Source organism: Micromesistius poutassou (assembly GCF_964030765.1).
Source record: "Micromesistius poutassou genome assembly, chromosome: 4".
Taxonomy (NCBI): domain Eukaryota; kingdom Metazoa; phylum Chordata; class Actinopteri; order Gadiformes; family Gadidae; genus Micromesistius; species Micromesistius poutassou.
In genome coordinates, this window is record NC_140274.1 from 3,475,716 (window position 1) to 3,491,690 (window position 15,975).

Consider the following 15,975-nt stretch of genomic DNA (forward strand, 5'->3'; position numbering starts at 1 on the left):
CCAGAGTGATTTTTACATTCCATAATCACTATCTGCCTAAGCTAAATACAAGATGAACCTTACAATGTTCTGCTACGAGGCTAACTACGTGTTTCCCTCTTCCCCCCCCCCCCCGTCAGGCGAAAACCTTCACCAACGACGAGAAGAAGTTCCAGCAGCACATCCAGAGCCAGCAGAAGAAAGAGCTCAACAGCTTCCTGGAGTCCCAGAAGAGGGAGTACAAACTACGGAAGGAGCAACTGAAAGAGGTACCGTGTACTCTGCTGCTTCTCCACTCCACCGTCTCTCGTCTTTGGTTAGTTAACTTCCGTTCAAGTTTCATGTGTTGAGCGCCACCCCGAGGAGCAGGGAAATAAGTTTAGAGTGCCTATTTCAGTAATTAAAATATCTATATTTGGGGTGATATTTTAAAAAAGAAAAGAAAATTTATATTTGGCTTAGGGCTGGGTATTGCCACTGATTTCCCGAATCGATTCGATTCCGATTCACAAGGTCCGGATTAGATTTAATCTCCGATTCAATATCGATTCGGTTAGGGATATTTCAGTTACAATACCAATTTTGCTTGGATATAACCTGGTGCATTATTAAAAATGTTAATGTTTACATTAAGAATTGACTCCAAAGCAGTAACATTAATGTACTTTTTATTAAACATGACCAACTGCCTGTCAGGCTTACATTATATATTTTGTATCTGTACGGAAGTCAAGTAAGTACTGTAACTGCAACAGGGAATGTAGTGAAAGGACATGACAAAATCTGAACAGATCTGAGCAGCACCCTAAGATAGAGAGAACAACCTTGAATAGGTTAACAAATCCCATATATGAACCATGTATACATATCTTCAGTGTAGGGCTGTACGGTATGGACTAAAATTTATATCACAGTTTGATTTGAGGCATAGATGGTAACGGTATTATATCACGGTATGTTAATTTTATATTCTAATTTCTATATAAATGCTTCTGAATGGGTAAAATACTGGTTAGGCAGGTATTACTGTATTTTTGTATTACAATGAAATATTTCACATAGTACAGAAGTATTTTAAGAACATTTATTGAGCAAAACTGCAATAGAAAAAAATGCCAAATCTTTTTTTTTAAGTTACTTCCAGTATGGATGTATTTCTCCACTTGGTCGCGGACCTTGCCGTATAGTTTTGGCATCTCTATTTAGCTGAAGTGTGTGCGGGCAGGTAACGCATACCTGGGATTGAGTGTTTTGACCATCTCTTTAAAGCCCTTTCTATCGACATTTTGAAAGGGAACCATGTCCTTACACAGGTAAACAGTGACAGCGTTTGTTATCTCGTTCCATTTACATTTAGGGCATTTAGCAGACGTTCCACTGCTGGTTGTTTTTGTCGTAAGGACTGGCTTTGGAAAATGCCTGCGGAAGCGATGTCTGAGATGCAGAGACAGCTTCACGCTACCAGCGTCTGTCTCGTACGGTGAATGACAGCTTGTGAAGGGACTATTGCGCAGGCTGCGTGCCTGCATGCTTGCGCAATAGTATACTGCCTGAGAAGGCAGTATCGCTGTCAAATCGGTCCCTGGGAAAAGTAACGCCGAACTGAAAAAGGAACTACGACCAAAAGAAACAACCATAAATTAATAAGTAAAAGTAAACCAACAATCAGTACGATGAAATACGATGAAAAAATGAAGCAATGCGCCTCACTCGGCCAAGCAAGCGTGCAACAGCTGGAACTTTGAGAGCTGCCTGTGAGGCTAAATTGACTGTGTGCGCGAAACAGCGCCATCAATTCCACAGCACAGCCATATTCGCAGCATTGTCCGTTACGATGGCTGGGTCTTTGTTTGTAAACTCCCACTCTTGTATCTCCTCGGACAATAGTTCAGCTAGATGCAGCTCCCACTATGTTTTGGTTCACTGCTACTAGTCTCTCACGTGGCCAGATCTCGTTGCGCGAAGAACCAAAGGCTGGCCACGCGAGACTAGCGGCGAGACTTCACGCATCCACGGGAAAAGGCATATATTGAAAGATCGATCCTGGGTTTTTATTAATCGATATCGGAACATTCAAATGAAGATAGATTTTAAATCAGAAAATCGATTATTTGAACCCAGCCCTAATTTGGCTCCAGTGTACCGATTCTTGTATCGCACGAAGAAGGGCGATGTTATATCGATATATATATACACCTGTTAATGACTGCCGGCCCATCCAATCCGTTCCTCATCCCACCGTCTCTCCCTCGTGTCCAGGAGCTCAACGACAACCAGTCGACGCCCAAGAAGGAGAAGCAGGAGTGGCTGTCCAAGCAGAAGGAGAACTTCCAGCACTTCCAGGCCGAGGAGGAGGCCAACCTGATGCGGCGGCAGAGGCAGTACCTGGACCTGGAGTGCCGCCGCTTCAAGAGGAGGATCCTGACCGCCCGCCACAACATCGAGCAGGACCTAGTGCGCGAGGTGAGACACCCCCCCCCCCCCCCGGGGCCCCGACACACCGATGGGACCCAGGCAACGGGGTTGGCACCTGGTTGTGCATGGATACGCTTATATTCACATTAAGGGCATTAAGCAGACGCTTTTGTCCAAAGCAACTTACAATAAGTACGTTTGTCTGAGGAAAGAGAACCAACAATATATCACTGTCGGTACAGTAATTATGTTCATAGAACCAAGTGCCGAGCACTAACAATCGCTAGGCTAACCCATTCCCCGTACACAACAAAGATAGATAGGATAAGACGCTACACAATGCTAAGGACTATTTTTAAGTTCAAAGGACGTGTCTAACAGACAAGAAGTGCGCTTATTAAAAGATATATATTTGTATGATGTCCTCCATTTTAAGTCAGGTTGAAGATTTTTTTAACGGACCATGGTTTAACGTCATGTCTTATTCATGTCAATATTATTGTTCCTTATCTTTAACTCTGTTACATTGCATCCTATACGCATCTCTAAATCATACAATTCGAAAGCTGCTGCCGCTGCTGCTGCATCTTGTCTCCAGCGCTGTGATCCCGTCCCAACCGGTTGGTTCTGGGTCGAGAGTCTCCCTAACCCCCCTCCCCTCTCCCCGGGTCCGTCCCCCGCCAGGAGCTGAACAAGCGGCAGACCCAGCGGGACCTGGAGCACGCCATGCTGCTGCGGCACCACGAGTCCATGCAGGAGCTGGAGTTCCGCCAGCTCAACAACATCCAGCGGCAGCGCACCGACCTGACCCGCCTGCAGCACCAGACAGAGCTCACCAACCAGCAGGAGTACAACAAGAGGCGGGAGCGCGAGCTGCGCCGCAAGCACGTCATGGAGGTCCGGCAGCAGCCCAAGAGCCTCAAGGTGGGCGTCCCGCCGCCGCGGGGAGGAGGGACAGGAGGGCTGGGGTAAAGGAGGGTGGGAAGGCGCTGGTGCTAGGGAGGTACTGGTGAATGTTCACCAGTATCTCACAGAATCGCTTGCGTGCTTTGGGAGTTGGATCATCTTTTATTGTTTTCTTTGCTATACAATGTTTGAACAGCAGATGGCGTAACCATTTGTTCTGTTAACTAGTAGTGTCGGCATGTCGTGACGTGAAACTCAAAGCCTCGTTAAGCCTAATGTCCTGTGGTTTACAAGACAGTATTACTGCATTCAGTTTATGGTGAACCGTTTTATTGCAGGGGGGAATTTGCAGATTTTTATTTTACTCTTCATTGTATCGCAAGACAAATACACTTAATATTATACTTTGATTTTAGATTAATGGCTATATATTTTTTTAAACAAATAGTTTCTGTAGCCTAAACAGTTTTTTTTTATTATTATTGTGTAGATCTTTTTAAAATACATTTGAATCTTGCCCTTCGATGTTAGTTGATCAGTTAACTGCCTCAGGCTACGCCAAAAGATCATTGCCATAACATTTGTTTCATGGCTCTCCCAACAAAACCTTTTGAGGCCATACCATGGCTTAGCCATACCGTGAGCCACCGTACCCCGGTCGCAACTGTACCCCGCTCCACAGCGTACCGTGGGATAGCGGTACCGTCCCATACCTAATATGTATACATTAACATTTAGGGCATTTAGCAGATGCTTTTATCCAAAGCGACTTACAATAAGTCCATTTGTCAGAACAAACAGAAACAACAATATATGGCTGTCGGCCCAGTAAGGATGTGCATAGAACCAAGTACTGAGCACTAACAAATGTTGGGTTGACCCGTTCCCGTAGACAACAAAGATGTCCACTCACCCACTTCTATGTGCACCTTGTGCCCCAGTCCAAGGAGCTGCAGATCAAGAAGCAGTTCCAGGACACGTGTAAGATCCAGACGCGGCAGTACAAGGCCCTGAGGAACCACCTGCTGGAGAGCACGCCCAAGGCGGAGCACAAGGCTGTGCTGAAGAGGCTGAAGCAGGAGCAGCACCGCAAGCTGGCCATCCTGGCGGAGCAGTACGACCACTCCATCAACGAGATGCTCTCCACCCAGGCGGTGAGGCCACGCGCTGTCCTGCAGCGGGCCAAGGGACACCTTGTGGGACACCTCTGGTTCTAAACCAGCAGGCCTTCTGGGAAACGGCGTCCCGGGTGGCCGTGATGACTCACGGTCGCTGACCCGCCAGCCTTTTGTCTTTCCAACCGACTCTACCTCTTTTGGTCATATGCTCTCTTTTATACTCCACCTGTCTCTCTCTCTAATTATAGTTTATCTGATGCATCTTTCTATTTATATCTCTTTATTCCCTTTCTATATATATTTGTTCACACTCAATCATCTCTCTCTCTGTCTGTCTCTTTTTTCTCCCCCTCCTCTCCCATCTTCCCCTTCTATACATATCTCTCTGTATCTATCCGTTATTTCCGATCTATATGTATATACATTCCTCCCACTTAATCCCCTCTCTCTCTCTCTCTCTCTCTCTCTCTCTCTCTCTCTCTCTCTCTCTCTCTCTCTCTCTCTCTCTCTCTCTCTCTCTCTCTCTCTCTCTCTCTCTCTCTCTCTCTCTCTCTCTCTCTCTCTCTCTCTCTCTCTTCCCCCCCCCCCCTACAGCTGCGTCTGGACGAGGCGCAGGAGTCCCAGTGTCAGGTGGTGCGCATGCAGCTGCAGCAGGAGCTGGAGCTGCTCAACGCCTACCAGAGCAAGATCAAGATGCAGACGGACGCACAGCACGAGCGCGAGCGCAAGCACCTGGAGCAGCGGGTGTCCCTGCGGCGCGCCCTGCTGGAGCAGAAGGTCAGTGCCGCGCCGGGCCTCACGGGTCGCCGGGGAGGATCCTGTCCTGGAGCAGTGAGGTCAAGACGGGGGTGACGTGAGAATTCCTCTCCCAGGAAATGCAGTGAAACGCCGCCGGATCCAGCCCCCCGGGGCTGTGTTTCACTTGGTTTCCTAGGAGAGAAATTCTGATGTCGCCCCGTCTTGACTGTTTGGTAATCCCCTTTTCAAGACGGTGTCTTAACTTAACTTAACTTGACTTAAGTTAAGCTAACGCTTACTATAACGGCCCTTGGGGCTGTGTTTCACTGTTTTCCTGGTGGAGGATTTCTTGACTGTCAGGGGATTACCGTTGAAGACGGTGCCAGGGGTGGGATGGGTGTGGCGATGGGCAGAGGGTGTTGTTCAGTACCGAGTTAACTCAACTCGGCGCTGATCTGTGTTTTACGCTTTGGCATGCGCACAAACTGGCTTTGGTCTCGCCCGTGGTGACGAAGGAATGAACCATTCCAACCCTCTAGCTTATTCAACACACTGAGTGCCTGTGTGCTATGTTTTAGTTTTGTAACTATAGTTGTAACTTAACACTTACTATAATTGACGAAAGAATATGATTGAGTGCAATTTATATTCTCAATGTAGCTTTTTATTGAAGCTCTATCAGCACGGCGCGCTAATGACCCTGCAGGTCTGAGCGAGTGTCGCTCGGCGTAGGGCTGACCAGTCAGCGGGGAGCGGGTACTGAGGGCCGTGTGCGTGTCCCCAGATCGAGGAGGAGATGCTGTCGCTGCAGAACGAGCGCGTGGAGCGAATCCGCAGCCTGCTGGAGCGGCAGGCCCGCGAGATCGAGGCCTTCGACTCGGAGAGCATGCGGCTGGGCTTCAGCAACATGGCCCTGTCCAACCTCTCCCCCGAGGCCCTCAGCAACAGCTTCCCGGGGGCCTCGGGCAGCTGGAACCAGCACACGCCCCCGCGGCAGGTGGGGGGCTCCGCCCGCGGCTCCCCCTGGGGCGGCGGCGGTGGCGGCAGTGGCGTGGTGATGGGCTCCGCGGGGAGCCACCAGGGCAACCACCACCACTACCACTCTAGCCCGGGCGGGGGGTCGCTGGGGCCCAGCTGGGGCCCCGGCGGCATGCAGGCGGGCGGGACCCCCCAGCCGTGGGGGCACCCGGCCGGGGGGCACCTGCTGTCCCGGAACAGCGCGGGGGGCGGGCACAACAGCCCCCAGGCACTGCGGAGGACTGCGTCGGGGGGCCGCGGTGAGCAGGCTATGAGCAGGAGCACCAGTGTCACCTCTCAGATATCTAACGGGTCGCATCTGTCTTACACATAGACACACGCATACACCTCCCCCCCCCACCGCCGCACCGCCGCACCAGTCCAACCTGGGGGTCTAAGTCCAGGGAACTGAGGAGAGTCAGGCGGAGATGTTTAGGCTTTGCTCCACAACACATTGCTCTCTCTATCACTCTCACTCTCTCTCTCGCTTTCTCTCACCTTGACTCCCCACCCCCCCCCCCCCCCTCCCCGTGTACAGATAGGGATGTGTGGTGAAATCAATGTTGCTCAGGTCAAAAGGGCTGGGAGGACTCCACCCTTCCTCAAAGCAGTTTTCCAGCACACGTATAGATTCAGAATTAGTTTTAACACCGACCGACGTAGTGTCCACACTTGACTAAAAACATTTTTTTAATTTGGAGATCTCTTCAATCAAATTCCTTATTATTTAGAATCTATATGTTGTGCTTTATCTCAGCCATTGCTCTCATTTTGCACATGAAACACTGTTGGAAAAAGAAAAAAAAGAAAGCCTTTGACTTGTATTAACTATGTCCTTTACAAATGTTGTGTGACGCAATCACAGTGAGTTAATCTTGTTCCCGACCCAAGTCCTGTTTCCACCACCCGCCGCGGTTCACACACACACGGTGCTCCGCTGTCTTTGCTGCCAGCCTGCTGTATTGGTCAATGCTCTGACGCTCAGTTGTCTTCCTATAGTATCAAAAGCTAATAGTTCCCTCAGTCATTCGCCAAAATTAAGACATGTACGTGTCCGAAAGCCAATCAAATTCACTCCTTACTGTGTCCGGCTACGTAGTTTTGTTGCAACTGTTGCAGCTCAAAAAGAAAATGTGCCTTTTCCTTTTTTTAAACCTGTGATTTATTAAACGCTGTTACATATTTAAGTGATACAACCTAACTTAGTTGAAATGGATGCCAATTTATTTTGAATGTTCAGATTGCTTCAGATCCACTCAAATCTTAAGTTTGCAAGATCCCAAAGTCTAAATTGTAGTTTTCTTATACTCATTGTACATATGCAGTAATGTGGGTGTTATATAAAGTTTTATAAAAATATGAGGAATATATCTGGAATGAGCGATACTATCTTTCAAGGGTGATGTTTTTAGATTGTTCAGACTGCTTTGATGAGGATGTTGCATTCTATGTGATGGATGGAGGAAACAGACTTAGTTGCCTTTTTAAAAAAGGACCCTTGAATATGTTTATTTTATGCGTGCCTTGTTAAACTGCTGCCTATTTAAAGCACTTTAAACCTATCTTTCTATATATAGATATCTATATCTATATAGATATAGATATATAGATATAGATATCTATATCTTGATATAGATGTATATAGATATATATCTCTATATCTATAGATATATAATTAGTTATAATAATAATAATAATTTGCCTTGCATATTACCAAGTTCCCTGAAAGGCTTTTTATTTAGATGCCATTAGGAATTGGTCAAGGTAGTTTATATTATGTTTCTTAAGAATACTATTTTTTAAACAAGTCGGTTGTGGGGGAGCAAACTAGCCATAGCTGTTCAGAGAGTCTTCAGTTCAGGGTTTATTTTTTTAAGATTGCCCAAGGCGTTGAAGGCGTGAGGGGATATTTTCATTGATCCTGGTTGAAAGTACGGAGAGAAGCGAGGATGTGTCTGAAAGAAGTGCCGAACATGCAAATAGTTTTATCGTGTAAAGCCAGAAACCTTGACCATAACAGCAGGCTCGGCAATGCATCTGTGAATAGAAAATAAAAAACTTAAAAAAACTACACTGTTAATGAAGATAAAAAGTTTGGACCTGAGAAATGAAACACTAAGGACTCAAATAAAAAAAACTATCTTCTTACCTACATTACGCAAAGGTGCATGAATCAAGCACAGTTTTTATTGTTTTTAAGTATGAAAGCATTACGTTAGTCAAACAGGAAAACATTAAACTTTTTTTTTTATTGATCAATTTGGCAATGCACTTGGGTAGATGACTTAGTTGACCCATGTTTGTTTCTCTCTCACTCTGCATTTTAAAATGAATGCACTTAGCAGGTTTGGTAAGTCATGAAAAGTGTGTGGATTGCCCACCATTTAATCACCTCCCACCCTCTCATCTGTCACTAGATAACTAATACCGGGGTTGAATAATGAATAGGCCTTAACATTAATAATCCAGAAGTACATGGAAAGAACCTCCCATATATCACTGAGATGGAGTTTTATTAATATTGATTTTTGTTTTCCTTCTCCAGATTAAACATTTTAAAACTAAACTTGCATTAAAGTAAATAACTTTAAAAAAAAAACTAACCTTATTTAACTTGCAGAATACACTGATATAAAAAATAAAATGTGGGCTCTCAAAATAAAAATCCTATTGAGTTGTCACAAGTAGTTTATGGAAGATATTCTTGGTTTGTGTACATGGATACTACACTAAATGCTTTATTTGCATGTATTTGCTGTTTACTTTAAAATGCCATTTGCTTAGCCAACGGACCAGTAAGATCCAAATGAAACGCAGTGGATTTCCCTTTCTGCTTTTTATTAATTTCTTTGGTCCTCCTGCTCCTCTTTGAGATTCACGCAGTCCCTAACCTTTCGGCTGTGTGTGAATCCCACACCCCTTCACATCCTTGTCAAGCGGTCAAGAAATGCGAGACTGGTGTTTATTTATTTGAATGGGTGGATTGTTTTGTTTTGCTCTGCTCTCGGTAACCAGAGAGCTTTGGGTTTGTCATATTACATACGTTGTGCGATAGGTTGTGCTTCCCCATAATACAAATATACAACTATTTTTCTCTTCTTTTTTTTGTATTAACACCCAATGTCAATAGCTTGAACTATTTGTGTAATAAAACAGGTTCCATTCAGGTTTTCTTTTGGTTGTTAGTAAAAGCGATGGTGGACCAGGAGGGGGGGGGGGTGTATTTAAGATTATTGGGATTTGACCTTTTGCTCAAAAGCCAAGGTAAATTGTATGAATGTCAGGTCAAAACAGTCAGAATGCCAACCGTATCTGTGGTCCACGCCCTGTTGTGTTTCTGTGCGAGGGAGTCTTATTGTTGTGCATAGGACCTCCTTCCACCCACCTGGACTTTTATTTGTGTCACGATTCTAACGCTTGGTGTCAACTTCTGTCCTACTGACCGCAACACATTCATTACCACGTCAACCACCACGGAACAGTCTGAGATCCTCTTCCTCTCTGCTCCCAACACTGTGCCATACCAAAACCGGAACACACACACACACACACACACACACACACACACACACACACACACACACACACACACACACACACACACACACACACACAATGCAATTGTCTTATTTCCTTGGTTGAACCGTCTTTTAGTTTTTTTACTGGGCTGACGGCATCAGATACACGATGCATATATTTATAGACAAACCGTTGGCGGAGTTCTAAAGCAGTGGCGTGAAACGATGACGTGGTGACAGGCAAATATATGAAAAGAGATTGCATTTCTTTGAAGATGTCAGTATTCTCGCCACAGCATTACCACTACACCTTAATGTACTCGGTCTTGAAATGTATAGATGTTATTGAATGTCTGAAAGATTATAAGATAATACTTGTAAGAGTTAAACCAACAAAAAAAGAAATGGTGGATTTAAGCAAAGCGAATTACCTAGGATCAAATGTACCATTTTGTTTGTATTATAATTACTGTTGTATTGGCAGAGGGATGTTGAACAGAAATCAGCTGTAATAAAGTAATTTTAGTATAACTTGACCTGTGGTGTAATTTATTTTGTTTTGCAGTATTATTGTTCCAAAACATTTCACTAGACTAGAATAGTGACACGTTATCGGCATAGATTCAATGACTTCAGTCGGTCGCCCATGGTCGTTGGAGGACAGGGTGTTAGTTGAAATCAGGTGGGTGCCGTTGCGTAACTTTCACTGTAAAATCAGGATCATACTCTTCCGATTACCTCTTATTGTGTAATGTCCTACTTTTGAACAGTTTTCCTCATATTTTGGATGGAGCCAGTAAGTGTGTCACCAGATCCTGTGTCGTTTACCACGAGGTGAGAGGTATTCATTGATGGTGTTAACGTTTGCTTATTTAGCTGTGTTACAAATGGAATATTTAATGTATTGATTCAAGGATAGAAGATTACAAAGCAATAGGATGCATGGAATCCACATGCAACAACACGCCACAACACTAGGGGGCGCCCATTCGTTTAACTCCACAAAATCTTTATTTGTTGTTGACCCGCATTCTAGAACCGGGTTCATCGCCAAGGCAGAGACGGAGGAAAGGGAAGAACACAAGTCCACTCCGGGGTTGAAAGTGGACCCGTTTTTTTGTTTGTGTTGTATTGAAGGCGTTTGATCGAGATCAGTGCTGGCCCGAGGCGTGCGGGACTCGAGTAGACGATGGCTCCGACTATTCAGACTCAGGCGCAGCGCGAAGATGGACACAGGTGAACCCCTTCAAGTCTACACTTAAGTCTGCTGGGTGGATATGGATGTGGTATGGGTGGCTGATCGGCAATTAACAACGAATAAACATTAGATCTTTTTTTGCAGTGTGCATGTAAAATAATATATCATAAACGCAACACATAACACATCATTGGCAATAGCCCAGGCGGGCTATTGCCAATGATGTGTTATGTGTTGCGTTTATGATATATTATTTTAAGGTTGCAACGCTACTTTCTGTATGAGCATGTAACTCCATGCACTGAAGGTGTTATCATATATAGGTCTGCGGATATCCAATTAAGCAATAAGGTTTAGGATGTGGTACAGGACAGCATAAGTATTGAAAGATTTGGACAGTCCCGCCTCAAGACTGGATGTGTGTGTTGTAAAATATATGAACATGTGACATTGATCTGTTTCCCTTTGCAGTAGGAGCTCCTCTCACAGAACTGTCCCCGAAAGGTAAATGCATCAAACATGGCAACATGTTCATTATTATCCAGTTGCCCTCTTTATAAGGAAAATAAAATGAAACTAAATTAAATGACAGACTTTTCCCATTTTGTTCTAACAGGTCAGGTGTGGTCTGTCGGGTCAAATATTGCAACAGCCTTCCAGACATACCCTTCGACCCCAAATTCATCACATATCCATTCGACCAGCACAGGTAAACATCCCCCCAACTGTCACTGAGTCGGGTCTCACCGGAGTAGTAGCCTGACTCTGACGGCTGGGTGTTCTGAATCTCTTGGAACAGATTTGTGCAGTACAAAGCCACCTCTCTGGAGAAACAGCACAAACATGAGCTGCTGACAGAACCAGACCTGGGGGTCACCATCGACCTCATCAACCCTGACACCTACCGCGTGGACCCCAGCAGTAAGTGAGGCTTGTGAGGCTACAGACTACAGTCATGTACATCACATGATCGGTTGGATTTTGTCTCTACAGTTCTGTTGGATCCAGCGGATGAAAAGTTACTGGAAGAGGACATGCAAGCACCGTCCAGTTCTAAAAGGTGTCAGCAACACACACACACACACACACACACACACACACACACACACACACACACACACACACACACACACACACACTGATTATCATATCTTGTATATTTAAAACGGATAATAATCACTTTAACGTGGAACCATTTTATTTGAAATCATGTTGAATGTTTTGTGTTTTTTCCCCACCTCTTGGTAAAGGTCGCAGCAGCACGCCAAGGTGGTGCCGTGGATGAGGAAGACAGAGTACATTTCTACAGAGTTCAACAGATACGGAGTCTGCAACGAGAAAGTGGAAGTCAAGTGAGTTAGATGAGTTGAATGTTTGTGAATCTGATGATTTGAACATTCGATTTCTTACAATTTACTTTTGACGCTTTGATTCTTAACTTTCCCCGGCCTGTCCCTCTCCTCAGAATCGGTGTGTCTGTCAAACAACAGTTCACCGAAGAGGAGATCTACAAGGACAGAGACAGCCAGATCTCTGCTATTGAGAAGACCTTTGAGGATGCACAGAAACCGGTGGGTTAACTCATTTCTGTAGCTCACGTCATCATGTTCCTTTAGACTTAAAGACATCATGAATAATATTTTATTAAGAATGCATATAGTTAAAGTAAAACATTATACTGCGTGTGGTTTGGACTGAAACGTGCCTGTTTCCTCCTCAGATCGTCACACACTACAGCAAACCCAGAGTCACTCCTGTGGAAGTTATGCCCGCGTTCCCTGACTTCAAGGTAAGCTATGGTTCTTACTCTTTAGTGATGTCTGTATAGGATCTAGTCTGTACGATTTGTAATTAAATTTTAGGAAACTTATTATCCTTTCTCCCGCAATATACACTGTTTTTAATTCTTCTAATATCTTAGTTTTTTGATGGCCAATGAACCAATCCTGTGTATATATATTTTGGTTAAGCTGAACTTTTAATGTAATTTAATTAGTGCTGGGCAATGCATGCACATAGACCAATGTTTTTTTTTTTATAGTTAATGACCCTGCATGGTGTTTTTCCTCCTTTCAGATGTGGATCAACCCGTGTGCTCAGGTCATCTTTGACTCTGACCCTGCACCTAAAGACATGACTGCTCCCGCTGGAGTCGAGATGATGTCTCAGGCCATGATCAGGTGTGTGTGTGTGTGTGTGTGTGTGTGTGTGTGTGTGTGTGTGTGTGTGTGTGTGTGTGTGTGTGTGTGTGTGTGTGTGTGTGTGTGTGTGTGTGTGTGTGTGTGTGTGTGTGTGTGTGTTGCAGTGACCTACCATTGAATCGTCACCCATTGCATCGTTTCTTTTCCCTCCACACAGAGGTATGATGGATGAGGAAGGAAATCAATTTGTGGCCTACTTCCTGCCCAATGAGGAGACCATCCGCAAGCGCAAGAGAGACGTAGACGAGGAGCTGGACTACATGCCTGACGAGCTGTGAGTGGAGACGTTGGGGTTTTGTCACATCACGGCTACCTTCAATGATTCACTCGACCGTGCTGATGCCCACGCGTTCTGTGTTCCAGGTACGACTACAAGATCGCCAGGGAGTACAACTGGAACGTCAAGAACAAAGCCAGCAAGGGCTACGAGGAGAACTACTTCTTTATCTTCAGGGATGGAGACGGTGTTTACTACAATGAGCTTGAGACAAGGTAACCCAGAATGCGCTCCTTCAAAAACATTGTATAGAAAAATGAATGGTTACTTTTATAGATCAAGATCATATTTCCAGTGAGTAGAGGAATCAGAGGGGGCCGCCTCGTTAAACGGAGTTGACCTTTGATGTTAGACAGAGTTGACCTTTGATGTTAAACGCTTGCGGTGTTGTGATGTTGCACATTGCAGAGTGCGTCTGAGCAAGAGGAGAGCCAAGGCAGGGGCCCAGTCCACCACCAACGCCGTGCTCGTGTGCAAGCACAGAGATATGAATGAGAAGGAGCTGGAAGCCCAGGTGAGTGTTCCACCTTTAAAGACCTTTTAACTAAGAGTGTTTAAGGTACGTTATGGGACCAATAGCAATGCTTAAAGAGTTGGCTGCTAGGAGTGTTATATTTAACTTCTGTTGGGCCATTAAGGACATCGATTGCATGGCCAACAATGTGTAAATCAAATATAAAATATATAAAATCAAAAAATATATACTCAGTTATACTAAGTTAAGTGTCTTATTGAGCATATACCAACATATTATTGTTCAAGGCATACACAAATGAATGATGGTTTTATGCTTAATAGATGTATAAACAGCCCTGATCATATATCCTATGAGATCATATAAATCACAGATGCTGATGTGGAATATTGTTATTTTTTTCGTCCTGTAAGACCATGCATACTTTGAATCCTACTTCTAGATGGTCATGGCCTGGCCGTGGTACTGGTTAGTAGGGTTATGATGAAGCTGTCCCAGTGTAGCAACACTAACCTGTCTCTGTGCACTGCAGGACGCCCGCAAAGCCCAGCTGGAGAACCACGAGCCAGAGGATGAGGAGGAGGACCTGGACAAGGACCTGCAGGACTCCGGTCAGTTGTTTGTTGTTTGCTCTTTCTCTACTCGTTTTTATTGTTGTTGGTTTATGGTCTGTGTTGGTGAGGCAGGATAGATTAGATCCAATGGATTTATTCTCTGGGCTCAGTATGCTCCTGGAAAAGTTGGTAATGGCTCAGTGGATGTTTAAAATGTCAATATACACCGTCCTGCCAATGTCCTGGGATATACTCGAATGATGGATGATTCTATTTATCATTACATGTTTTTTGAGTTTATTAAAACAAGTAAAATGTCAGTGTCTTTGGTCAAAGTGATTTGTTGAGGGTTGTTTTGTACTGATTTCGTCTTGATAAAAAAAAAAAAGGGAAAATAATATTGTAGTATTATGAGGTTTTAAAACCACGGCCCATGTTGCATTACGTTTGGTTCTGGAGCGGCCAGCAGAAGGGAACCGTGGCTGATTCCCCTGGCTGTTGCCCCTGGCTGTACTACGTGTTGCCCTGTCTGTCTGTTCTATGTGTTGCCCCTGTCTGTCTGATCTACGTGTTGCCCGTGTCTGACCCCTGGCTGTGTTGCCCCCTGGCTGACCCCTGTCTGACCCCTGGCTGTGTGGGCGTGGCGTCTCTAGGTGACGAGAAGGAGAAGGGCAGCGGGAGCGATGCCGAAAACTCTGACAGCGACTCCGAGAGGGACGAGGACGAGGAGGACGAGGAGGACGAGGTGCCGGAACGGCCGGCCAGGGCGGCGGTGGAAGAGGAGGACGAGGAGGAGGAGGAGGTGGAGGTGGGCGGCGGCGGCGGTGGCGGCGAGGAGGAGCAGCGCGAGAAGGCCAAGCGACGGATCAGGAAGCCCAGCGGCGACAGCGGCGGCAGCGGCAGCGACAGCGGCGGGGAGCGGACCCGGGAGATGCGGGACGAGGAGGAGATCTTCGGCAGCGACGACGACGAGGACAGCGAGGCGGACATCACGGAGCCCAAGCACCCGGGCGCCCGGGGCAGCGGCAGCGAGGAGGAGGGCAGCGGCAGCGAGGAGGAGGACCGGGGGGGCCAGAGGAGCCGGGCGAGCGCGTCCCCGGCGCACAGCGACCGCAGCAGCGAGCGCTCGGGTGGCCGAGCCCAGAGCGGGAGCGGCAGCGAGCAGGCGTCCGACTCCAGCGACGGCAGTGACAGCGAATGAGGGCCCCCGGGGGTCCGGGGAGGAAACGCCCGGGACGTCTGGCTCGTGTCGGGGCGGAGGGCCCCGGGGTCTGCCGACTTTTAGAGAGCCTCGCCGGCCAGGCAGTCGAGGGCTTCGGTCCAAAGGAGCTGGTTAGACGAGTGAAAGTGTATTCTGTTTTTGTTTCCTTTTCTTTTTTCTTTTTTTTTTTTAATAAAAAAAAATAATAACGATGACACCTGTCATGAGTCATCCATGTGGCTACATCGGAACAGAGGTTTAGATTCGGTCAATGCGTGTTTTGCGGGCAGCACACTTTCAATATGTAAACGATTGTATGGTTGCTCCGTTACTTACTTCCCAATGAAACCAGATTCTATCCGTCTATATCAGTGGCAG

General features: G+C 46.0%; 2 protein-coding genes across 5 annotated transcripts in view; both read left to right on the forward strand.

The window, feature by feature from the left end:
• Positions 1–10,202, forward strand: part of taok1a (TAO kinase 1a) — a 24,756-nt gene extending 14,554 nt beyond the window's left edge. For all 3 annotated transcript variants that reach the window (XM_084467435.1, XM_084467433.1, XM_084467434.1), the window contains exons 15-20: positions 120–248; positions 2,239–2,442; positions 3,079–3,318; positions 4,242–4,454; positions 5,013–5,195; positions 5,941–10,202. In XM_084467435.1, the coding sequence (XP_084323561.1) occupies positions 120–248; positions 2,239–2,442; positions 3,079–3,318; positions 4,242–4,454; positions 5,013–5,195; positions 5,941–6,507 (1,536 nt within the window). In that variant the 3' untranslated portion in view covers positions 6,508–10,202. The remainder of the gene's footprint in view (positions 1–119; positions 249–2,238; positions 2,443–3,078; positions 3,319–4,241; positions 4,455–5,012; positions 5,196–5,940) is intronic.
• Positions 10,203–10,755: 553 nt separating this feature from the next.
• Positions 10,756–15,815, forward strand: paf1 (PAF1 homolog, Paf1/RNA polymerase II complex component). Of its 2 annotated transcripts, none has more exons than XM_084467442.1 (14): positions 10,756–10,927; positions 11,364–11,393; positions 11,506–11,598; positions 11,689–11,810; positions 11,883–11,949; positions 12,140–12,241; positions 12,355–12,460; positions 12,610–12,678; positions 12,966–13,069; positions 13,248–13,364; positions 13,454–13,582; positions 13,776–13,881; positions 14,375–14,453; positions 15,050–15,815. In XM_084467442.1, exons 1-14 carry the CDS (start codon positions 10,881–10,883, stop codon positions 15,595–15,597), a joined length of 1,719 nt encoding a protein of 572 aa, XP_084323568.1. In that variant the 5' UTR covers positions 10,756–10,880; the 3' UTR covers positions 15,598–15,815. The 2 variants fall into 2 exon arrangements, with proteins under 2 accessions (XP_084323568.1, XP_084323567.1); XM_084467441.1 differs by having other exon boundaries at positions 11,361–11,393; positions 15,050–15,814.
• Positions 15,816–15,975: the final 160 nt, after the last annotated feature.